This window comes from Thermobia domestica, chromosome 3 (genome assembly GCF_964235325.1).
Source record: "Thermobia domestica chromosome 3, izTheDome1.hap1.1, whole genome shotgun sequence".
Classification (NCBI taxonomy): domain Eukaryota; kingdom Metazoa; phylum Arthropoda; class Insecta; order Zygentoma; family Lepismatidae; genus Thermobia; species Thermobia domestica.
Window position 1 is genome coordinate 35,945,105 of NC_137456.1, and position 25,752 is coordinate 35,970,856.

The 25,752-nt window shown below is 34.2% G+C and overlaps 1 protein-coding gene across 1 annotated transcript in view; it reads left to right on the forward strand.

Moving 5' to 3' along the window:
• Positions 1-2,918: 2,918 nt before the first annotated feature.
• The window catches only part of LOC145680279 (uncharacterized), a 48,021-nt gene continuing 25,187 nt past the window's right edge, over positions 2,919-25,752 (forward strand). The window contains exon 1 of the mRNA XM_081750634.1: positions 2,919-3,998. Coding sequence (XP_081606760.1) covers positions 3,643-3,998 — 356 coding nt within the window. The 5' untranslated portion in view covers positions 2,919-3,642. The remainder of the gene's footprint in view (positions 3,999-25,752) is intronic.

Here is a 25,752-nt window from a genome sequence, read left to right on the forward strand (position 1 = left end):
TATTTCATCATTAGAGTTTGTCCAAAAAATTTCTTTTCATTTTTCTTAACTTCAATATGCTTATTTGCATTGGAATAGGACGTAATATTGAGGTATCAAATATTCAGTAATACGACTACTACTACTAATAATAATAATAATAATAATAATATACAAGACAAATTCCGTATGAGGACAAATTTTATTAAAATCTGCAAAATCACCCCTAGCCTTAGGCAAAAGTTACAAAATTGTCGGGATTGTAGAGAAGTGTCAGGACCATCAGGACATATCTTTTGGATACGTCCCAACGACAAGCTAAATGTTGAAATAGAACGTTTTCAGGCAAATTCCATGTAGAAAGTAGGGATACTGAACTCACAAAATCCCTAAGAAAATTTGTTTTTAAGTAATGGTTATGCCAGCTAAGCTACAGAATACGTCGATGTTGGGAATGAAAAAAATATTGGAATAAAGAAAGTGGGAGGAAGCTTAGCCCGGAGAGATCCTAGACACATGGTGTTTGTTCAGCACAATGCCCACTAGGCGGGAACTGGGTGGAACAGTTTGAACCATTAAATTAACCACACTTCAGTAATAATTTTAATAATAATAATAATAATAATAATAATAATAATAATAATAATAATAATAATCATAATAATGGTATTAAAATTTTTAACGTTGGACTAAAATTAGGCAAAACCTACTTAAACGTAGGGATTTCAAGGAAGGGGTTCCGTACTATCAACAGACACCTCTGTATCTACCCAAATTGAAACGAAAATTTTCCACTAAAGTTTCATGTAGAAAGTATTCTACTTTACGTTTTAAGGAAAACAACAGTAAAAAAATAACTGAATAACAGTAAAGCATATAATAAACTAACATGTAGAATATGCAGATGTAATTTTAAGAGCTTTGCTACAAAAATATATACACAGGCCATAATTCAGTGAGCTCTGAAATACAAAATAACAAAATAAAGTATAAGATTTAGTCTACAGGGCAATTCTTACTTAAAGAGTGTCACACACTACTGCGAGAATCGAGATAAGACAAGAAATATTTACGATACTTTTCGTCTCATCTCGATTGTCATCTCCAAACCGAGAATATAATTTAATTTAGCCTTTTACAGTCCCGAATGTTAAATGTGAAGTCTCATCCTGATTTTTTTAAAACGAAACCGAAATGCTTTTTGCCCAATGTCACGTTTCTGCTTGTAATGGCATAACCTGAGCGATAATAAGTTTCTAATTTTTAATATTTTACGAGATAATAATAATTGTTATTATTGCTATTGTTATTCCTGAAGATTTGATAGTTCAAGCAGTGAAACATCCGAGTATTCAAATATTTGAATATAATAAAACGTGTGTCTTCGCGAATTAAGCGCTATCAAAATTCCTAAAGTAAAAACAATTGCCCGACGTGGATTCAATCCAAGAACCTCCAGATTACTGTCCAAGCGCCTTGGCCACTGAAACACGATGATTACGCTGTAAATGATTCGTCTTTCGTTTGGTTACATTAGGTTTCTTTGCCCCTGCTTGCATAGTTGTATGCTAGTTTTCTTCGTTTCAAAAAGCGTTTCGTGTTTCTTTCATGATGATATAAGTGAATAATCTTCGGGAAAGTTGAGCTGAATAATCTTCGGAACAAACAATATTGCCACCTCCACGTAAATGTGATGGATGCAGTGATACCAATTTTCAAATCGTTATTGATATATTTAGGCGAGAATGTCTGTTAAAAATGCGTGTTTTATAATTCTTTAATGCACGCCTACAATTTATTTGCACATTCAAAACTGCTAAAAAGTGTGCGTTCTAAAATTATCGTATAATCACCTATTATCGCAATTGCATTATCGTATATCGTATTAAGGCTTAAATTATAGTATAACACGATAAATTATCGTATGGTTGGCAACCCTAGTGCTATACACTTTAAATTGTGCTTTATTTTGTAAGATTATGCTTTATTATGCTTTTAAAATTAGTTTCTTCTGGATCCTTAGACAACCACAATCATGTTCAAGGTACCAACCATTTGTGTAAATTGCTTTTAAGCCGCGCATTCATTGCTTCCGAATGTGAAGGCGAATGCGAATTTCTCTGCACGTGTAAATAAGTGTGAGTGCCTCGACTAGTTCCCAATTGCAAATACTTACGAAAAGATGCTATTGCGAACAATCCTAACGTGCTGGGATTGTTCGTCCGAACTCATGCGAATGGAGAGTCGTCTGCAGAGGAATTTAGATCTACGTGAGAGAAAAAAGTTTGATTTGCGCGAAATCAGACGGCGTTGCGAGGCGCGGAGATAAAAATACAATAAAAATATAGTTGGAATAAATGTTTATGTTTTATTTTTTTTGTGGGGGGGATAAAGTTCCATTTTGGAACCAAGCTCGTCCAGATTACCAGAAACGACGCGTCGTGAACAAAACATGGGCTGATGTAAGCAAGGAAGTTGGAGAGGAACATATGTATATTTTTCTTTGTTTTGTCTTTAAAATATAAAGATTTAATTAATAAAAGAACCACAACTTTTTATTCAATGTATATTTAATTTTTGTTCCTTAAATAATAATTTTACAAATACACGTAATGATGTAATTATTGACAAATATGCTTGAAATAGCAAAAACAGGTTTCTTTACTCATGGAGAAAATATAGTATTTAATTCTGTAATGTCTAATTTTATTTAGTTAAGTTAAGTTGCCACGGAACCATAATAATAATGGGAGCGACATTCACTCTATTTTGCACACAAAGGAAATTAATAGATATTATTATAATTAGGCTCTGAATACTTTAAGGTACGAACTTACAAGCAAAAATATTTCACATTGAAGCTTTGAAAAAGACATTGAACTTGATTCGCACTCACAAAGCTTCGGAAGTAGTAGAGGCACATGAATTCGCTGTTGACGTTCGCATTTGAATTCGGTATCACATTCAGAAACATTGGAGACTCGACCTTTTGCTTTTTATGCTTTTGGATTGTTCTACTTCTAATTTTATTGTTAATAATTATAACATGGAAAATGTAAGGCATGACGATGACTTAGTGTTTGTAATTTTACTATTATTGTCTGTTTTACTTCTGTAAACACAAAAGTAAATATATAAATCACGTGTCCACTTTAAATGGATTGTAATACAGTGTAAAATGTAAGAAAAATGGACGAAAATAAAGACAAAACAATACAAACAGTATCATAATTTGCATGCAGTGTTGGATGGGTAATGTACTTTTGTAAAGACAAGATTGAAGGGAAAAGTAAAAATTACGAGCATAGAAGACATTAATGAAACAACTTTACTTGGTAGTTCAAGCAAAAAAAAAAAAAAAAAAAAAAAAAAAAAAAAAAAAAAAATCTTATCACCAAACTTCTAAAGGCTAGGGAAAATTTCTAACGGACATCTACTAACACTGAATCAGGCTCGTAGAAGCAAACAACGAAGGCGTTAAAACCTTTTGTTTTCAAAGAGCAATTATTGTGTATTTTATTAAAATCTGACTGTATGTTTGATTGCAAGTATAAAGTTGCTTCTGTGAACTTGTTAAGTCATTTCATTAACATTGGCAGCATAAAATAAAATGAAAATATCAAGTACAGTTGCAAATTGGTACGTATTAAATGTAAAGTCATAATGGCTAGTGAGGCGTCTGTTAAGTTGGAATTTTTGTGCAAAGAAGAAATTGATTATGGATTCCCTCAGGAAGATCCACTCGAACGGAAAGGGTGGACATACGAACTGATGACTGATAGCAAAGAATTAATATTATCTACAACTGAAGAAGAGCAAACAATGGAGAAGGATGTAGCTGTGCGTTCTTCGGATGTGAAATTAAACATTGATGCGCTGAAATCAGCAGCAAAAGGTCATGCATTTGAAAATAATATGGAAACACGAAGAAAAGTAGAGGTTGAAGTGACCTCTACGTCGTACTCTGGTGAATATAAACGATTAACGGCAAATGGTTCTAATTCAGTTGGGCAAGAAAGGTAATGTTAAATTTTATATATAGTAATTGGTTCAGAATGATAATCCAGTCACATGGGTTGGGACATTTTATAGTGAAAAGCAATGGTTCGCGAGAAATAGAAATGGGAGATAGGCCTACGTCAATCCTAAGTTAATAATTACAGTTTAGAAGCGGAACGACAGACGTACTCTAGTTGTACGCAAAGACACACGTGAGTAACGCCATACCGGTACAAATATCATGTAGCTCGTATCTCAATGAAGTAATGATTACTATTGATTACACATTTTTCACGAACTCTTGTTAATATTTGAATTATGGGTGACTTGTGATTATGTTTCATATCTAAAGACTTGTGATAAAGAAAAGGTATGACTCAAGGGGATCCGAAAATTTCCGAAATGCAAACGTAATATTTGTTATAGTGGATTTTTTTTTAATAAATAAATAACCGACTCTTGTGAGTTTGCACACAGTTCATTTCAAGTATGTCCAGCCGCACTTTTCCAAAGAACTTCCAAAGTCAGCAAACCGTAACACAAGAGATAATTATATCTGCAAACTGTAGATTTGCCAAAAATAGGTCCCGATTTATTGTAAGAACCCATACATAAATACTTTCCATACGTAATTCTTTTTTAGAAACTTGACCTTTTGTGTTTTCAACAATCGTTTCTGGAGAGTGGACTTGCATGCCTTCATACAGCTTCATTTGATGGAATGCTCCCGTGTACATACACGAGAATGGTTGTTATACAGAAGGCACTAACCAACTTTTGCGTGGTGACCACTAGAAACTTAAGTGCTATTTAAATCAGAGCAGGAGAGCAACATATTGGCCACAGAGCAATCGATTGATGCGTCGGTTCTGGACAGGCGTGTCACCAAACTTCAATGTGAATATAAACGAATGTAGCACAAAACAATATTTGGCTTAACCCGTAAGTACTATGGACCGTCTCTCAGACCGCTGCGACTTTTCATATCATTATATTTTCCACAGTCTCACTATTACAAGTGGATCTTTTCGTCTACCTTCCTGTCTAGCAAATGGTTACGTATTGTGAAGTTCGTGTTATAATTGATCCCCTGTGCGCGGCGCTGGAGGGGTCGAGCGGTCTCGCAGACGTACTATAGTAGTTACGTGAGTATTTTGCTGTTCAGTTGTCTTTCGTTATCTACTGATTATCAGCTGTTTTCTGTCTTACCGTGTGGCACGTCTTGCACCACACATCAAATAATGACCCAAAACCTGAAATAATCACCTTTTGTAACATGAGTAAAGGCGGAATGGATACCCTAGACAAAAAATGTACAGATTACACATCAAGTCGTCGCACAAGACGATAGCCATTGACAATTTTCTTTATGCTGGTGGATGTTGCGTGTGGAGTCAATGCGTAAATCTTGCATCAAGTCTACGCTAAGTCCGCATTGATGACAAGACTTGATTTCATGAAAACGTTGGCAAAAGGACTTGTTAGGCCTCACATAGAACGTAGATTGTTCATCGGACATCTGCCGCGAGAGCTGAGTTTTTCAATCTAGAGCATACTACAGCTTGAAAGTGGGTTTCCCACCATTGCGCACAAGGAGTTGAAAAGGAAAACATAATCTTCTGTTAACTGAGTTGTAAGCGGAAAGCAAAGATATTCATTCGTGTCAGCGGTGTTGGATACCGATTTCCTTGCAGTGCAGAATAAAAAAGATATAAGTGCCTACCTGAAGAAAGTGCATGCTGTCAGAAAAGTTAGTGCGGTACTTTCTTTACCAGCAAAACGTATTTTCTTTACTTTCTCCATCATATAAGAACTAAAAATAAGTTTTATTCATTACCTTTTCACTACAAAAAACGTAAAAGTACAACTATAACAGCACTTTCCTGTAAGTTTAAAATAGCTAAAATTCCATGTTTTTTCCTCCGGTTTTTACTGTACTTTTTATTCCTACTGCATCTATAAGAACAGTGCATTTTAAATTAGTGTTGTTTTGACTACATAGAAACGGAGCAAAAATTGAATATTTCAACAATTACAATTTTAGAATAACAATGAAGGCATTGTTGCAAATTTTGACTATGTTCTCTTTCTCATTGTTTTAAAAATATAAAGCATTTTTTACATCGTGAAATTACTATGTTTTATTTTTCTATAAGCAACTAAGATATGTAGGATATCATTTTAAAAAATAAGCAATGAAACTACTATTCAGAAAATGTGAAACAACAATGCGGTCTGACAGACCGTTCCATAGTAGTTGCGTGATTCTTCTCGTCCATAGTACTTAAGGGTTAAAGTTACTTACCTTTCGTGTTGAATTATGTATTTGTATACTCGTAAATACGTTATAGGTAACATTCAAATACGTTTTCTTTGCTTATATCTGTGTGTATCGGAATAACACGGTTACTAAGATATATTTCGCAATTATGTGGATCCCTTAAGTCTGGACACTCCTGTAGTTGCGGTACATTTACTTTAGATACTTCACTTCCTTTCACTTACAATGGTTACCGGATACTTTGTCGGGAAACCCGTGTATAACAGGTTCGACCTTCATTAATTAGTTTTTACGTTGGTAGGAATCTGACGGGCAAGAAAAAAAAATATATGAAATATCTACTTGTGGTCTGTTAAATATTATTTCGGATTTGTTACATAAATTATACAGTAAATCTACCCCAGTTAATGTTAGCGCCTTTGTTTCCTCTGGTATAAAAATTCACGCCGTAGAGTTTGAATACTTCAAAGTAGTTTATCGAACACAGCATAGTTTAGGTGAAATCGTACGATATATTAACGGGTTACTGTCAAAGAAGTGTATCTACATTTTTTTTTTTTTTTTTTTTTTTTTTTTTTGATATACTAACATTTCTGACATTATAAAAGCCCGAATATTTCTCCGTGTAAAAGATTATAAGTTAAAAATTGCTTGTAAGAAATAGTTGATCAAATAAAAAGCATTGTGGATCATCAAAAACTAAAATCAAATATATATAAAAAAAAAATATTTTCGCAATTATGAAAACAAATCTTTTGTAGATACATACCTGTTACACTAAGGCGTCTATATATAAAATTTTTATTTACTTTAAATGGAGGGAAGAAAGCATCAAAATAGAAAACATGGGTGAAAATTTACTGCCTTTCTCTTATACATATAAATATATATATATATATATATATATATATATATATATATATATATATATATATATATATATATATATATATCTAATCAATCACATTAGAGAGATAAAAAACAGTTTGTAAACTGATTTCCAAAAACAACATACACATTTAACTTAGAAGGCGAAGAAGGGCACTATTAAGGTGGGCGATTCCTAGGGTTTCGAAAGAGCGGAGATGTGAAAATTATCTAGAGGAGCCACTATTAGTGTCGAATCCGTAGTCTTAAAGGTGACTTAGTTGATGGCAGACTCAATAACACTAAGCCCAAGTTAATTCAAGAATAATTCTCATTTTGCATAGAAGTTGCCCATTCATATTTATTTTGCTCATTTATAATAATAGTAATGATAATGATTAATATAAATCAATCGTAATTGTACCGGAATACGTACAGAGAACGCAAAACCATAGCTCTTATTTATTCTCAATATTTTATTTCAAAATAATTTGCTTAACCATATTATTTTCCATACAAGTGCTGGTGTTTGAACTGTCACATGATGAAATGCAAGTTTGTGCAGAATTACAATAATAATTTCTTTAAAAATATCGGGTTTCCACGCTACAAAGCGGAATTTTCGAACTTTTGAGTTGAAATTATGAAGTTAGAAGCACGAGACATTCCAAATTTGCTGTATAAATTTTCTCAGCAATCCAATGTAAAATTTAAAAATGGCTGTTATTTATTTTCAAACCATCAGTGAATAGAAAATTGTTGCAAATTTTGACAATAACAACCTTGAAATAGAAATCACATTTTAACACTTTTACCCCCAAAACATTGAAATATCTGGAAAAAAAAAACAAAACACCTTGTTAAGGCCAAAAATTCCAAAGAAAACCTGGCCCGGTTTTTTTAACAAAACTATTTTTTTCAAACCCTAGTAATTTTACACTTTTCCAGATTCCAGAAAATAATAACTATTTTATTCATCAACTGCCGACAACATAATTTCAAACGAAACACTTCCACGTTAGTTTCCCTGAGCGGCGTATATAAGAGGTCAAATTTTAGAGTAAGTGAAAAATAAAAGGTATTAATAATTTTTCGTTGGTGGTATCTGCGGAGGTTTTTACATGTTTTATATGCCATAAGAGAGTAACCATGTATTTTTACTCACCTAACCGTGATAACATAATTTCGAATTGTATCCTTTGCGTTGAGAAGAAGAAAAGCTACAATTGCCAATTCTAAGTTCCACAACATTTCAAATAGAATGACTTGTAACTTATTCGTAACATGATTCGGACTTGTACTTTTTAATTGCACCAATTCTAGTTCAAACTGCTGAATGTGTAATTTGAGATCTCGTCGTTTTTCTTAGATAAGTGTAGTAAATTACTAGTTTTACTTCCCGAAATTTAGAGGATTGGGAGAATGTCCCTACCTATAAGCTACGAAGAAAATTATATTTGTTCTATTACAAACATATTCTGAATTTGAATCTCTTGGTTGCGGCTCAGTGGAACATATCGTGGAAGTATGAATTTTGCGTCATGCTAACTCTACTGACAAGCAATGAGAAAATACTCGATCGTTGTGTTTAAACTTGTTGGAAACTTGGTAATTTGAACGGCTAGTTTCTGCTTCTAACTGCGGATTTTACAATATCAGATCGTGTTATTTCTGCGACAAGTGACATAAATTGAGATCATATTTTGAAAATTTAGAACAACAAAAATATCCCTAAGTACAAGCCGTGAGAATATACACGTATTTCCAACTTGAACCAGCTGCTTTATTGCGAATATTTTTGCTTCTAACTGCAGAGAATGTAACCTCAGGTCAGGTGGGTGAATAAATCAAACTTTGCATTTTGTAGAAATATTTCTTCTGTGCTTTATTGGAAAGCAGCTTTTAAAATCAAGGATCTTTTATTTCATTTCTGTCCTTTAGATTATAATTATATTCAAATATTGTATATATTTGTATTTTGTTATACTCGACTGATACTTGTTCTCATTTCATGTAGTAGTGTATTATAATGCTATTTTTGTTAAAAATTTTCTGTTTGTTTCGAACTAATCTGCACCGATATCCTTAAGAATTGCGGCCTGGTAGGTTTGATGCATACCGTCAGTAACATCACCAACGCAAGATTTTGCATAGGTATGTATTTCTGCCACCCTTATGCAACAAAGGTAGCGAGTTTTTCAAGCTACTAATTAACTATATGATGTAATTTGTATATCTTTAACTAATGAAATGTTACATATATTTATCTTTAACTATACATTGAATGTTATGTACAGGAGATTAAAAGTATAATTTCCAATACATAATAACTGTATAGAATATATTTTCGAAAACAATAGACTGTTAATATCTTTTTGAAATGTGCATTATTCACTACGTTGGCTTCTTCTGTGAAGGCTTCCTTTAATGAAAGATGATCATTATGACTATACATCAATTTGTAAGCTACGTTAGTGTCAGCGTTTATTAAGGGCAATAACATTTTCTTAGAAAATATGTTCCTAGTACATTTGAAAATTCTATCTTATAAGTAATGTTGCATTAGTCTGTGCAGAATCCTTTACGGCGACTTGTTCGTTATTATTATTATTATAAGTTGATTTCAGAGCGAAATTAGTCTGAATTTTCATTGTCGGCCACTAACATTTTATCATAAAATAACAGCGAAAGGTTATCTATTTATTTTCCGTTAACCAACTATGGTCCAGTTAATGTCAGCAGTACAAAATTATTTAGTACACCCCGCCTTGAAGAGAAAAGTTTCTTAGTAGCATAACAGTTCCACCTTTTAACCGTCCTTGCATTTTTCAGTGCAAGTTTACATTAGGAAAGCACAGTGATTGCTATAAATAGAAGGTTTTATGAAAGTAGTTAGATGTAAAATACTTTCTAGAAAGGTAGTATCCTCGTTTATTAAGTTTCTTGCACGGAGGAACTCATTGCATGATATAGTGGAAATGTTTTGAAGATGAGAGTAAAAGCAACTCAGAGAGACAATTAGGTTATGGTTCAAAGGCACTATTTTTAGTTTACTTATATATCAGTTTTATAACTTATATATCAGTTTTATATATCAGGTCTCTACTTTGTGCACTTGAAGTTAAATGCAGTGAGCTAATCCATGTCAAGTAAAAGAAAAAAGTTGAGATATGAACCCTTACAAATTTAAGTTAGATTTCACATTCGAAATAATATGGTCAGTGTGTAAAATTGGAAATCTCAGGTTGATTTCTAAGCCACTTTTGTAATTACAATAATTCCAAAGATACCGATAATCTACCAAAAAATTGCATTCATGACATTTCTCTGATTGTGATTTGCAGCTAGATTACAGGACATACTGGTTTGGGAGCCACTTTAAAGCGTATGAGTCACCAGTGCCAAAGTTTCCATTATCAGATGTATGATTTTTTATTTATATTTTCGTTTTTTGATTGTAGCTTGTATTTCTACCTCCCTTGTCTTGGTCGAATTCTTACGGTCATATCTATGGTAACTTGTCTCATGCTGTTTCTCTTTTTTCTTGTGCTTATTTATTTCCTTTGTCTCCCTTTTTCGCATGATTAGTTATAACTCAGCATGTTGAGGCATTGTAGATTTTTATTGTTATCTGAAACTTTAACTCATGTCCTTTCTCCCTATTTTTTACGTTATTTTTTAATTTAAGAAATGCAATATTTATTTACTACAAACATAAAAAACGTATAATAGTTTGGAGCTAACATATATATATATATATATGTATGTATGAAACAGTTTCTCTTCTATATCTTCGGCAAAATAATATTTGGATGAATTCTTCGTGATTAGTTCCCAATTAGTATCGTCTTAAAATAAATAGTTAAAATGTGACCTAAAACGGAATTAAAACAAGGAGATAATGCTGGCAATCAACAAGGATATTTTCTAAAAGTTTTTTGTTGGTTTTGTATTATTTGTATCAACCACCATTTTTTTTTTTTTTTTGTTTCCATTTTGTTTGTTGCCACACTAAAAACAAAGATCTTCAATCACACAGATATATTAGAACGAACATTAATAATAAAAAAAAAAAACAACTGAGGTTTAACTGTTCCAGTCTATTTCCAGGAAAGTTTGTTTTGTTTGTAACATACTTCCGCCTTCATCTATAAAGCTTTGTCGTAGTCCGTGTCAAAGTAACATATGACTTTCTTCTCGATTTTCTGTATTCTTCCTCTCGACATATTCTGCAGTACTTGCTTATGTAAGATCTGAAATTTATTTGATTTTATATTTTTTCTTATGATGTTAGATTTTTCTCACGTTTTAGCTTATTTCTAATATCTCTACTGTTTTCATTTTTTCGTTCGTGTAATCTAGACTGCAGTAACATACTTTATTATATTCCATATTTAATCTTTTAATATTTTTTTAAAGGGACCATGATCTGTAACAGCTTCCATTGTTTCTTTGTTTAATTCTACTGTATCCTTATTTCAATTGACCGAATATATTATTTTCTCTTCTTTCGTTGAATTTTCGCAGCTTATTTGCTACTTTCTTTTGAATACTGCGTCCAGCTTCAGTTTGATAATCGGAAATTTTGCAATTATTTCTTTATATTTTATATATTTTTTATTTTCATCGAAATTTTTACTACTTGTTCTAGTACAACTAACGACTTAAGTTTCTGGGGGTTGGAGTTCCAAGGAAAAGTAGCTTTGTCCATCAGTAGAATTACTTCAGTGTACGCCTCATAGCTGGAGATCCAGCATCACGGTACAGACATGTCCTAAAACATGACATGCCTGGATATTCGTTCTTTTGAAGCAAAAAAGAATGAATTGTTCAATATCATTTAGAGAACCATTTGATAGATATTCCTTCAGTAGTTTATGTTAAATTAGTGACCATGGGTTAGTGGTGGTTAGGTGTCACGTTGTATTGTTACACTTTTCTTCCTTTCGACAGTGTAGATTATTCTTCTGACCGGGATGTGATTTTTAAGGTGTTTTGATGTGTATAACACTTAGGATCTTTTACGAACTAATTGACTGGCTTTGACACCATCTTCCTCTAATTTCGCCTTTTTATTCTGTAATTACAATGGACAGAGCAATATTTGTAAGGTTGTCTCGCTGGCGTGATGGTTGTAGCGTTGGTATCTGGAATGAAGAGACGGTCGAGTCACGGGAGTGGCTACTTTTTCACTTGCAAAATATATGTCTATATGTTCATATATATTATTATTATTATTAATTGCTTTCTTGCATTTTTTGTACATTGTATTAGATTATGCTACGATGGGTTAGAGTAGATTACGTAAAGTCACGTTTGTCGTTTCTTTCTTTCAAAATACATTCCAGTCTGTTTATATTTATTTGTAATAAGTTGCTTCTTTCATGTTTAGTGGACATGGGTTATCGCTAGATAAGGTTACGTTCGCAGAAATAGTAGAAAACGGTCGGACATTTTCTTACACAGCAATGGGTTGTATTTTCTTTCGTACTGGAAGTTACTGTGTTCAGCCACTGATAGTGTGTCAGCAGCTGTGTTACACTGCATTATTATCCCGATAAAAAATATAAAGTATATGTGTTAAAATTTGTACTGGTTTTATCTGAAAACCCAACAAATGGTTTAGAGTAAATATAATATTAAAACGGATATATCACAACTGGATTCGGATCTGGCATAATATCACGGCTATTTTTTTGTACTATATACAGAAGTCTTTTTTAGGTAAATTTTTGTCATAATGTGCAATTAAGCAAATACAGCGTTTTACACTTAAACTATTGTGTGCATAGGTGACAGAAGTCTTGTAGAATGGTTTGTGTGTTCGTCCGTCTGCAAACAGCTATAAACAAAATTCTAATAATAATAATAATAATAATCGACAAACGGATTTTTGCAAGCGGTTAGACGTCCGAAGAATAGGTTTCATCTCCTATGTTTATTCTATTCAAATCTGAAGTGGTTCAAATTTTCCATTTCTAGTTGCAACGTTTATTGCCACAGCTCGGAAATTTTAATATAGCGAGAAGCGGACATTTGTTAACGATTCAGCAATTTAGCACAACATTCAAGGCTATCCAGAGTATTCTACCGAAACCGAAGGTAGTTCAAATTTACTATTACGTCCGGTTTCAAAATTGGTTTCGGTACAAGATAAACAGTCAATGCTTTCAAGATGAGGTTTCTTATAAGTATTTCAGTATCTCATGAATAGGTTCCATTTCGTCCCATAGCCCTGTTTTCGAACCAAACTTTATTTATCTTAGTCATTTTAATTTTAACATTTATTGCCTTAGAAGGAAAGTGTAACACATAACGGGAAGGGATTGTTTACAAACGATCCAGTATCTATAGATAACATACGTATCATGTCTATTTATAACTCTGCCAGAACCGCTGTTGTTAAAAATCACTGTTACCTCCGGTTTCACATTTCCTGCCTACTCCTATTGAAACCGGAGCAACTGAAACAGAGTACTAGGTATTTCGCTATAAATATTTGTCACCATAGAAATGAAATCGTAACAGGTAGCTACAAATGCTTTTTATATTCAGTTGAGGGTCCAAAGAAGACATACACCCACAGCACGCTAGCAAGATCGGAAGTGCTTGAAATTTAATAGTATATCTAGTTCCTATACTGACTTCTATACACTAAGGACAGAAAGAGATATATATTTATATGTTTTCCTGTAATCGATTCAGCTTGCAAATAATAGGTTCCATCTCCTCCGTTAAACCACTATTCAGTCCGCAAGTTGTTCAAATGACGTTTTCTAGTTTCAACATTTATCATTTCTGATCGAAAACAAAAAAACACCATATGCTTTATGTTTTTCGGCGTTCTCGCTTTTTTTATTTCACCATTTCATTCTTTCTCATCATGTCTTTGTCCTTATGAAAAAATGAAATCTTTGAGTTTAACGTCCCACGGTTATGCCGGTTAGGCTAAAGGAGACGGTGATTATGAGAGATGAGTGAAATGGTGAAATGAAGAAAGTGGGAGGAAACGGGAGAACCCCGAGAAAACCCACGAGCACGGTGTTTGTCCACCACAAAGTTCACTTGGCGGGGGCTGGGATCGAACCCGGGACCCCAAGCACCAGAGGTGAACGCTCTACCACTGAGCCACCGCGCCCCCCTTTGTCCTTATGCCTAGCCAGCATATTCGTGGGACGTAAAAGAAAATATTTTATTTCATTTTATTTTGAATGAAAAGGGGTCAGTGTTTAAACGTTACCTCTGGTACATGGGTTCCGTGGTACGATCCCAGCTGGAGCAATGGAGCTTTTTGGTGGACAAACATCGTGTGCGTGGGTATCCCCGGAGTTTTCCGATTTTCTTCATTTCACCATTTCATTCATTTATCATCATCACTGTCTCGTTTGGCCTAGTCGGTATAACTGTGGGATATAAAACATATTTCCTTTCGTTTCTTACTTCTAATCGAAAATTTTAACAAATGGCGAAACGCGGCTTTCTGTAAAATAGTCAGCATGTATTGCAACATATCATGACTACCCAAAGCAATCTACCGAACCGGACGTGGTTAAAATTTACTATTTCTTCTAGTGTCTTCAGATTTTAGTACTGTTAATGCCATAGAACAGAAACTGTTGAGCATAACGAAAAGTAGTTTCCTGCTAAGGATTTAGCATCTCAATACAATATATATTGACTATCCTCAACAATATCAAAATAGGAAGTGGGACCGCGCTGGTTCTTGTAGACCTTACCCCTCTGGTGCATGGGGCCTTTGGTTCGATTCCAATACGCGCCAAGTGAGCTTTGTGGACAAATACCATGTGTGTGGGTTTTCTAGGGTTCCCTCCTTTTTTCCACGTTCTTTATTCCACCATTTCTTTCATTTCTCTTCATGACCGTCTTCTTTAGGATAGCCGGCGTATGCATGGGACGGAAAACTTAATGAATTTCAAGATTGGAAATCGTTCACATTTACGATTACATCCAATTTCAGAACTGATATACCTAGTGCAAAAACGCAAAAAGATGTTAATTTGCGTTTTTTTGCAATCGATTCGACATTGAAAGGATATGTTCATTTTCTCCGTTGAAATTCAATTCAAACTGGAAGTGATTAAAATTAACCGTATCTAGTTTCAACATTTATCGCCACAGAGGAAACACTTAATAGATAGCGAGAAGTGTTGTTTTTTAAATGATTCAACATTTGAAAATACGACTACAACACTATATGATAAGCAAAATCTTACCATTAAGATTTGAACTTTATTTCCGTAGAGTAAAAATGGTAATAGATAGGGATTTTTTTTTTGTAGTCGAGTTATCTTGCCAAGAAAACGTTCTATCTTTCTCGTTGAAACCCTATTCAAATGAGAGGTGGTTAAAATTATCAGTTTCCTTAACTTTTATCGACATCAAACGAAAATTTTACAAATAGCGTGGAATTATTTTATTTGCAAAGACTTGAGGAATTTTGAGCGTCTCAAGACAATTTGGCATAACTATCGACAAGAATCTACCAAAACAGAAAGTGGTACAAGCTTACTAATATTATCAGTTTTATTACTTATTTCTATAGATCAAAAACGATAAAAATATCTATGAGTTTTCTCAATTCATATAGTTTGTCAAGAATCGGTTCTATATTTTACGTTAATCCTAAGTTCAAACCGAAAGATGTCCAAATTATTCATTTGGGGCTTCAAAAGTTATCACCATAGAACACAAATGGTGATAGATATCGACAAATCATATTTGGAATGGATACACCTAGAGAAAAACTGTAAAAGATTTAGAGAAATGTTTTATTCTGACATATTCAGCGTCCCAAGTGTAGCTTCTGTTTCATTCCTTAACCCTCTATTCGAATTGGAAATGCTTGAGCTTAACTATTGTTTTCAACATTTATCTGCATTGAATTAAAAGTGTAAAGTGTAGCTAGTAACGGCTTATTGAAATGGACCCAGAGTCCAAGGAAAAACTTCTATCTAGGACCTTATTCTCTATTGCAGCTAGTATTTACAGATATATTATCTACAGTTCGAATATTGAATTCGCTTCGTTTGGAAGTCTTAGTTTCCCACTTCATAACGATTTTCACTTGTTTAACTTAGGTATTTGTACTGATGACTCGTGTAATAGATTTCACTGGGTTGACTCTTAGACATGGAGTTAAAAATTATAGCAATGTACCAGATATTTGGCAGACGTTTTGTGTATTTTTTTTATCAAGATATGTCTCCTTCCCCCCATTTTCCTCCAGTACCACCAATTTAATCCTTTCTTGTTATTGTAACTATTATCCTAGTACTAAAGCAATGCTGTTATCGTTGAAACAATCATATATATGTGTGTCACATCGGATTCTTACCAGTTCGACATATATCTTGTGTATCACACACATTCCGTTAACAACTTATCACTTGTTCAATCAAATATAAGCAATTTTTAAACTCGTTTAACTTTACCATGGCAGTTCTTTTACTGTAAAAAAATGGTTCGGTGAGATTTTTAAGCACTTCTTTTATTTTCTCATTTTCATATGTATGAAATACGTTGTCCGCTTCTATCCCTCTGCTAACTATCTTCTAAATAAGAGCTAAAAACATTGGGCGCTATGCGTTCTGAGGCGTTATTAGTGCCATGCTAAAGTCTTCGAACAATGTGTTTCCTGCTCTAGTCAGGCCTGTAGTAAGACGCTGATCATATGTCAATCCATTTTGCGTACGGCCCATTAGCTTGCGGTAAAGCGCCGGAGTTACATGCTTAATGTGGTGAGTTCGATTGTAATTTGGGTCACACTTTTTTGGTATTTATGGTATATTCGTTAGTGCATGAATAATTATATAAAGGAAATTTCGTCCCATATTATATTCATATATGTGCTACCAAAGTTTATTATCTTCTAAAATTCCAAAGCTTAATATCAATGCGGTGTTGTAAGAGAAATTTGTTTCGGATGTATCATAATTTATGTGAGTTATAGTTGTTGTAATCATGGACATAAATGCAGTTATTTGTATAGGCCAGTCACACAGCCACAGTTGTATTTTTTCTGACATAAGACCTGCAAACATTACTTGCAACCGAATGGATAGGAGAAACTTTCTGTTGACCAGATTCACACGATATCTCAACTGTAAACAATGCACATGCAGTACTACGTTGAGAAAAAGATCATTTTCCAAACTATCTCGCTTTTAATTAAGCTGAATAACATAACTTTGTGCAATAAATTATATTATATAGTTTGTTAATAAGGCGCAGGAAAGAAGACTTATGAATTTTCAAAACAAAGTTTTGAATAACTTACATAAAACGTTATGTGAAATAAATGAAAATTTACATCGCTAAAGATATAGCTGATGTTTACAACAGGAAGAGATAACATTTATATACAAAATTAAAGAGATCGAAATGACTAAGCTATTGGTTCACTTTGCTCGCGTCAGTAATACGCATGGGAAATGAATTTTTTTTTTTTTTTTTTTTGTTAAAGAATAAAACTATATAGGCGGGCTTGTAGGTGAAAAACGATAAGAGAATATTATGAAACATAATCCTATTAGAAGTAGGTGAATTCAATCTTTGGTTGCTTTGGTTCTATCCTGGATATATCCAGTAGAGAATTTCTTTTTTCTGAGGCCATGAGCTTTCGTGTTCAGTTAATAGCAGGGTGAATGTATTTTGTATATTACCGAATGTATACGAAAGTCTAACGTTGATGAGTATATTGAATTTTCTTCAGTGTTTCACATATCCTTCTATAATTGTACAGTGAAAATTATAGCAGAACTTCAAATGGAGGTCAGGTCTGTTGCAAATATTTAACTCGTTTAGGTATTCATTCATACTTTCGTGAACGTATGCACAATAAGTTCTTCGTCTGCTTGTAGCTAGCAAAACATCTGCTCGCGAGGGTGACAACTCTGCAACAGTATGCCCAAAAAACCACTGCTTAACTTCATCTTCTTAATTTGACAGGTAAATTCAGCCGGGGTGGGTTTGTCTAAGTTTATTGTACCTTGATTAAGGATCTTTGCATGTTCTCGATGTTACTTTTTGCTGGAATGAAATATTGGCCACTTAAATACACATTTCTACTAAGAAAATGTAACTAATATATATATATATATATATATATATATATATATATATATATATATATAGTTAGATAGATAGATAAATAGATAGATAGATAGATATAAATGAAATGTGTACTTTCTTTTGAATGCATTGGTGAAGGCAGGGCAAAAGATATATTCTAAATTTTTATTTTAAATGTGTGCTTCTTTTTCGGAGTTGTAATGATTTATAAACGTTGAGTGTTCATCACAACATTAAGAATATTGTATCACAATTTTTACTTCCTCAATCAAATTAAGTAGATATACTAAAAGAAATTGTCCAGAAAGTGTTCTCGCGTGAACATTGTTCTGTAATAGCTCTGGAACGAAACAGTTAATATGAACGGGAATTACGCACGAAGAAATTGTTAAATAACATGTTTTTATCAGGAAGTTGAATACTTCACATGAGTAAACGGCAAATTGCATTATTTGGATGAAAAATGATGACAATACTTTTTTTGTCCGAAAAAGATTATTAAGCCTTATGCCAGATCACCTTCTACAGTTTTAGACGTTACACAAGTTAGAATATCGAAACTAGTCCATAACATGCATGGGATCACAGTTGAATAGGATTTCATGACATTCTCATGAAAACGTAGATATCCTAAAATTTCTTGTATTGTAGCAAAGCTGCGAACACTGAACTGCATCAGATGAACTGCGTGGTGGAGGTTTGTACAATCGATATTATTACGAAGGCAGGTCGGAAAGTAACGCAGAATATTGTTATTCTTTTTCAAAAAAGTTAATAAGTACCAAAACCAGACAATGCGCTAACGAACTTATATATTTGTCCTATCTTTCTACATTGCCACCAAGTTTCTCAACACATTTCTACCAGCGTAGTACCAGTTTCAAGATGCTCTGTTCGTAGCAGTCCGCTTCAGTTCCGCATCCGTCGCAAAATTTTGACCGGCCTGGAATTTCTTCCTGTGACCAAAGATATGAAAGTCCGACAATGTCAGATCTGGACTGTACGAAACACCTCCCACCCAAATTTGTTGAGTTTTTCACGGATAGGAGCATCAATGTGTGGACGGGCTATCATGAAAATATTTTATATGTACAGCATTAATGTTACGGCGTTTGTTACGAAAGGCGAAGGGCACGACGCAATTTAACCAAAGTTTTCATGTAGGCTGGAGCATTAACACTGGTCCCGTCCTCAGGAAAATCCACCAATAACACACCAAGCATGTCCCAGAACACTGTCACAAACAGTTCCCCCGCAGATTGATTCAGCTTAAACTGTTTTCATAGTGAAGAATCAGCATGTTTCGACTCCGTAGAGGCCTGCTTGGTTTCGGGCGTGTAGTAATACACTCACGACTCACCACTAGTGACGATTCCTTACAGAAAGTCATGCCGTTCTGTGGCGTAACGCGTTAGGTGTTCCAAACTTGTCATCGTTCTCTGTCCCTTTTAGCTGTCAGGTTCTTAGTAACCCAGCAAGCACTAACTTTATGGAATTGCAACGTTTCCTGAACAATTTCGTACACCACATAATAGGAAATGTTGAACTTCTGCGAGAACGTTCGCAGAACACACGCCTGTCGTTCAAAATTTCTGCCTCAATGACGCGGATACTTACTCTTAGAATTAAGTTTACACTATATATGTATTTGTGCTGCTTATTAGTTCCTGATATATGAGCTGGATTAAATTTAAATGAAATATATTTTTTGTGTTCGTGAAATCTAATATGAAATGCTGCTTTTTGTCTTTGTATGTCAAAATTTGGCGTTATATCAAATATACCCTATTACAGTGTTCATCATTTCATTATTTGAAAATTCCAGATAATATATAAGAAATGTGTCCAAAAGTATCGGTATCGGTAACGGCAGTGTCGCCCTCCTTAGTATCGGTATCGGATATCGGTGAAAAAGTGGTATCGGTTCATCCCTACAATACATACAAATACAAGGATGCGAGCGAGTAATATTATGGGAACAATTTTCCCATGTGTACGAAATGTAGCAAAGAACTGGTAAAGTTTTTCAGAATGTTCTCAGTTCAGAATGTTCAGAAGTTTTTCAATTATTTCTTGCTGGCGAGACACTGGAGAAAATCATACACAAGACGAACATATTCATAGACAGTGCGTCCCAAAACTATAGTATAAAGATTAAGAATAAAATAAAAGATATATCATTATTAGAATTGAAAGATTGATTTGTCCTTTGTATATAGCTGGTGCTTACAAAGCAAACAAAGTAAATTTAAATGATTTCTGGGCGAGAAATTTTATAGGAAAGGATGTATTTTGGGATACAATGACTGCAACGCTCCCGATTCTCACACCCTTGTCTGTATTTCGACGACAAAACTACAACAGCTGAGGGATAAACTTGCACAAGTAAAAATCTTTTAGTTTTGTTTAGTAGTGTAAAGTACTTAACCCTCTCGAAGATAATGCATGAATAGACAAGAAACTCATAGATTGGTGTCCCTTTCTGCAATATTTACCCAACAAAGCAGACAAATTTTTGCAATTAGAATTTTTGCTCTTGTAGATTCAAGAATCTTTCCTTCGCAAAACCTTGCAACATATGGCGATAAAGAACCTGATCGACCGCTCATGACCAGCAATTCTCCGGAATCTGTGTTAAAGCGAAGGAGTCACCAATAACAGGTTCTGGATGAATCGCTATGATAGTTAATGGTACACCAGCATGCCGCTGGTCAACAAAACTATTGATAGATCATAACCTAACCTTACATAATACAATAACTAAAAACAAGAGAGAGATATCAGCTGCGCTAACTGAAAATACACAACAAAGAGTGAACAGAAGTGTCTTTCGTTTCGTCAAATATATGACGTTTGTTTCATACTATCCCCCCAAAAAATAAGATTGCACCTGTTTTCTATTATGCATCATAACAACAGGATTGACGAAACAATAAGTGACCTTTGAAAATCACAAAACATCACAACGTATGTGTGGTGCTGATACTGTGGATTAAATTTGTGGCACGTACTGTTTCTAGAAACTAGTTATTGACATTTTACCGTATGTTACATTGTGCTCAACACCTGTGGCGTCAATTCTCGTCTAGGGAAATTGTTTAGTCAAATGATAAATTTGGCAACATGGTGTTAACACATATAGCTCAGAAACTTCGAAGTGTGAGAGAAAGTATTTAGTCTAAAGTTAAATTTGGCAATGCATATGTTAAGAGTTACAAGTGATACATATAACTTGTGCCAAAGCGATAGGAAGAATATTAATGAAAGATGAAAATTTTTCACGCAAGTAGCACATAAAGGTAACATGCTTTGATGTGACGAATGTGTGAAGGGACTTATTCTAAAGTCAGTTTCGAAAGATCCATTTTAAGATAAAGGAGCTGGTAACTGGAAAGCAATATAAGTATAAACCACATATTTATACGTGTTCCGTAAAATTTCCTATGTATGCAGCATTTTGTTCATGTTGTTTCTACTCTGCTTTTCTTGTCAAAGACTTTCCTCATAGAATCTGAGCATGCGATTTACTTCTGGGCAAGCTACTAGCAAACGGCCTAGCTTTTCTGGATTTTCAGTGGTGCCACTTGTGTCCCCATTTACTTTGAGATAGCATTCAGCTGTTCGTGAGCGTGCTCCAGAGCGATGGCCGAAAAGGGTTTTTGGGTCTTCCGTGACAAAAGTTTGACTTCCCGAAATGGAACCGGACGTCTAGGTTTCTCTTCTCCAATAAAAGCATATCTCTGATGTGCATCCTGATTGATCTTGCACAATTTACATGATCGAAATTTAAAAAAATGGTGTAAATCTTATTAAAGACTATATATAAAGCTTGAGGTCTGCTTCTTTGAAGGAACGTACTCAGATATTAATATGTGAAGTTCAAGTCTGACTACTACGTACTAAAAGTTGTATATTGGTTACTCTCGGCACATTTGTAGCCTCCATTATTCGATTGTATTAGTTTTATCGTCATCTTCATCTACATACTCGTAGAAGATGTTTTTCTGTACAGCATACAAGTTCGCGGCCGTGACTTCATGCAGGTGCGTGATTTTCACAAAAGCTCTGGGATGCTAAGAGATGGTTCCTCTAGGGATAGGTATAAGCTTTCTCCTCCTGATAAAAGTTGTTATGAAGCGACAGAAAGAATGCTGGAACAGTTTGAAATATTGCCGGAATTCGTGCTACTTTCCTGGTTTTGACATAAGGACGTGGCAATACTATTTGTCTTCCATCAACTGGTTGTTAGAAGTAGGAAGTTGCATGACGAAATTGTAATTACATGCAAGCAAGTGTCTGCATTGTTACAGCTTTTAGTATGATTCATTTTATCAAGACGAACAGTACTGTACAATGACTTCCTTAGATTAGGACAACCTACTTGTTCGTAAAAGTACAAGTAGCACAATTCATTTGTAATGTTATTCGAGATACTTCGGAGATGCTCGTACGTTATGCCTAAGCCGAGGGTATAGAGTATATCAACTAATTCTTTTTTTCCTTGTTTCTGCTATAAGTTGTCCTTGAGTCAAAGCTATAAATTGTCAATTACTAACAGGGATTTAGAGCTTCTCTGTCTACACATAACTTTTGGGGTGAACGAAAATAAGCTGATTTTATAAATTCAGAAACATTGATTAAGAATATGACCTTTATTTTTCAGTAGCATATTGGAAAACTGTTTTCGAGAGTTCAAAGTTATAAATTTCTTTAATTTCGACATTTTTTTAAAGATCCCTGTTTACAGAACATTGTAAGGTGGATTGAACCAGACAATTGAGTTGAGTTGATTTTGAGTTTAACGTCCCGTTCAGCAGCGAGGCTATATGAGACGTGGACCTACTGATTAACGTGGAATCCGTACCACATGAGCTCCCGCCGGGAATCGAACCCGGGCCTCCCACGCCAAAGGTTGAACCAGACAAATGTTATAGTTTTGAAGGTGCTGATCACGAACCTGATCTTTACTTTTATTGACGTCACTAGAAGGTTGTTTTCCAGAGGAAACTGAAAATTGAGGATAGATTATAACGTCCAAAAAGCAATTTTCTGGCATCTGAAAACCAATTCATCTAACATTTTTGAGTCATATGATTACAAATATCAACGTTGCAGTTCTGTGGTGTCTTTCTGGAGGAGTCAAACAAATTTACTATGACTAAGATTGTTTTAGTGCTCTCTGTCTACTAAAAATTTGGATTTGGGTAAAGGCAGTGATTACGAATCTAACGTTTGTACATATGTGGCGTGGTTAGAAATTAACTTTTTGAGCTGGTAAAATGATTAATTATGGTACTTTTTTACTGTTATAGAGCATCCCTGTCTACAAACCATTCGGTTGGAGGATGAAACGGAACTGGTCCTATAGTTCAGAGACGATGATCAGGAATCTGAATTATATTTTTCATTAGCTTGACTAGAGAGTAATTATGGGAGTTATACCAAAACTGAAACTGAACTGTTCTTATAGATTCAAATGGCTGAATGTTAATCTGAAATTTACTTTTCAGTAGCCTTATTATAAAGTCATTTTCAGTCTAACACACTCTGATCCACGACCCACCGTTATCCACTCTGACCACCAGGCCCTACTATAAACTATTGACCAAAGAAAAGAGAGGTACTTTTTCATATCAGTTATATTTGAGTTGAATTATACGTCGTGACAGGAAGTTTTAACACAAATTATACAGGATAATTATAGTGCTCTGCTGTACGTGGAAACATTTCAACTCAGAAGCCATAATACCTAGAGAAGTGAAATTAGGACAAAGATAATCCAGTCAACTACAGCAATTTGAATAAATTTTAAATTGCTCCGTTTCTGAGATGCTTTCGTTGTTTTCCGTACGAAATACATTAATTTTTAACATTTAACCAAATAAGCGGAATTCAACTGAGATTAATGCAAACAAATACTTTTCTGGAATTCTCGATACTTCCAGTGGCTATCTTATAAAACGAATATTTCCCAATATCTCGAGTACTTCTTGGTATGTTTTAAGTAAACTAAAATAAAGTTCGCTCGTATTTAACTTGTAATAACGATTTTTAATATTTTTCGAGGAGAGGCCTACTTTCTGCTCCATCTTTCAAAGTAGATACTCCACTATATATCGGGTATTCCTTAGAGTATTTTAGTACAATGAAGCAGTAGTAGTATTGGAAATAATAATAGTAATAGCAAATTGGTCTTTTTTCCCGTTGTACTGGCTTTGTCTCCGAAAGAACACAGGGTTGCTTATGTCCAAGTTAGTCCGCGATTTCCCACTCGAGAAACGTGGACAAGACATTCGCCATCATATTCTTTCTACCTCCATATTCATTTGAAATATAAAAGGCGGAGTGGGGAATCAATGCATTCTCACATGTTGATAAGAGTGAACGCAGTACTGTATAAAGTATTCTACTAATTTGTTCTGCCTGTGCAAATGCTATACGCTCAATCTAACACGTGGACATTCCTATTTGTTTACTCTCCTTTCATAATAAAAATAATTTTAAATGGGTCGCTTTATTTTCAAGATAATTAGTTCCCAAAGTTACACTAGCTGATTCCACTTCGTTGTCCAAAGATTTACGTCATTGGAACTGTCACTAATAGGATTAGCCTACTTGAAAACTTTGGAATTAATTCCGTCATTTTGGACATTTTACTTGTATTTGTACCAACTTTTCGATGCCAAACAAACTTGAATTTAAGGGCATTGAGAACTAAATATTCATCTCAGTGAGACTGACAACTATGGATTTCACAGTAATATCAGTCTTTTTCGATCATTTTTGTTCGTTACTATTTTTTTAATCTTATTTGCAATGCTGAGATGACGTAAATCACAGCATCAGAAATATCGGTCTTTTTCGATCATTTTTGTTCGTTACTGTTTTCTTACTCTTATGTCCAATGCTGAGACCACGTAAATCACAGCATCAGAAATTCCACTATTTATCTTCGCGACCTTTAAGCTATGATTTGACGGTGATATTCGTCGTTTTCAATGTTACCTGCCATCCACTTTCATCCCCGCTTCTTAACTCCTAAGCGCAGGAGGCTAATTTTGGATTTAAATGGCATCCGAAACGTCACTGTTGCCCAGCGCTCCCGTTAACTATAAATTCGGCAACAATATCGGGTCTAGATTATTTTACATTTTCCTCCCCCGAAACTGGTGGTAAGGATGCACACCAAAATATGCTTTTTTCCATGTTAAAATGTATATGCGTACTAAATTTGATTGAAATTGCTCGAAGAGTTCAAGAGTTATGATGGAACATCCTCATGTTTTGTATAGATAGATAAAATGAAATTCAAAAGTATAAATGCTTTTTTACGTAAACTGACAGTATAAATCCTTCATCATGTAATATAGGAGTAACTAAGAAATATAAATATTTTCGGAGACATCATTCTTGTTATTCTTGTCGTGTTCAAACAAATACACATTTATATATCATTTTCAATATGAGGCTCTGAGGTTGATCCTCAGAGAGACACTATAGGTCTCGGCAGTATTTTGATGCTTTACAAACCATTT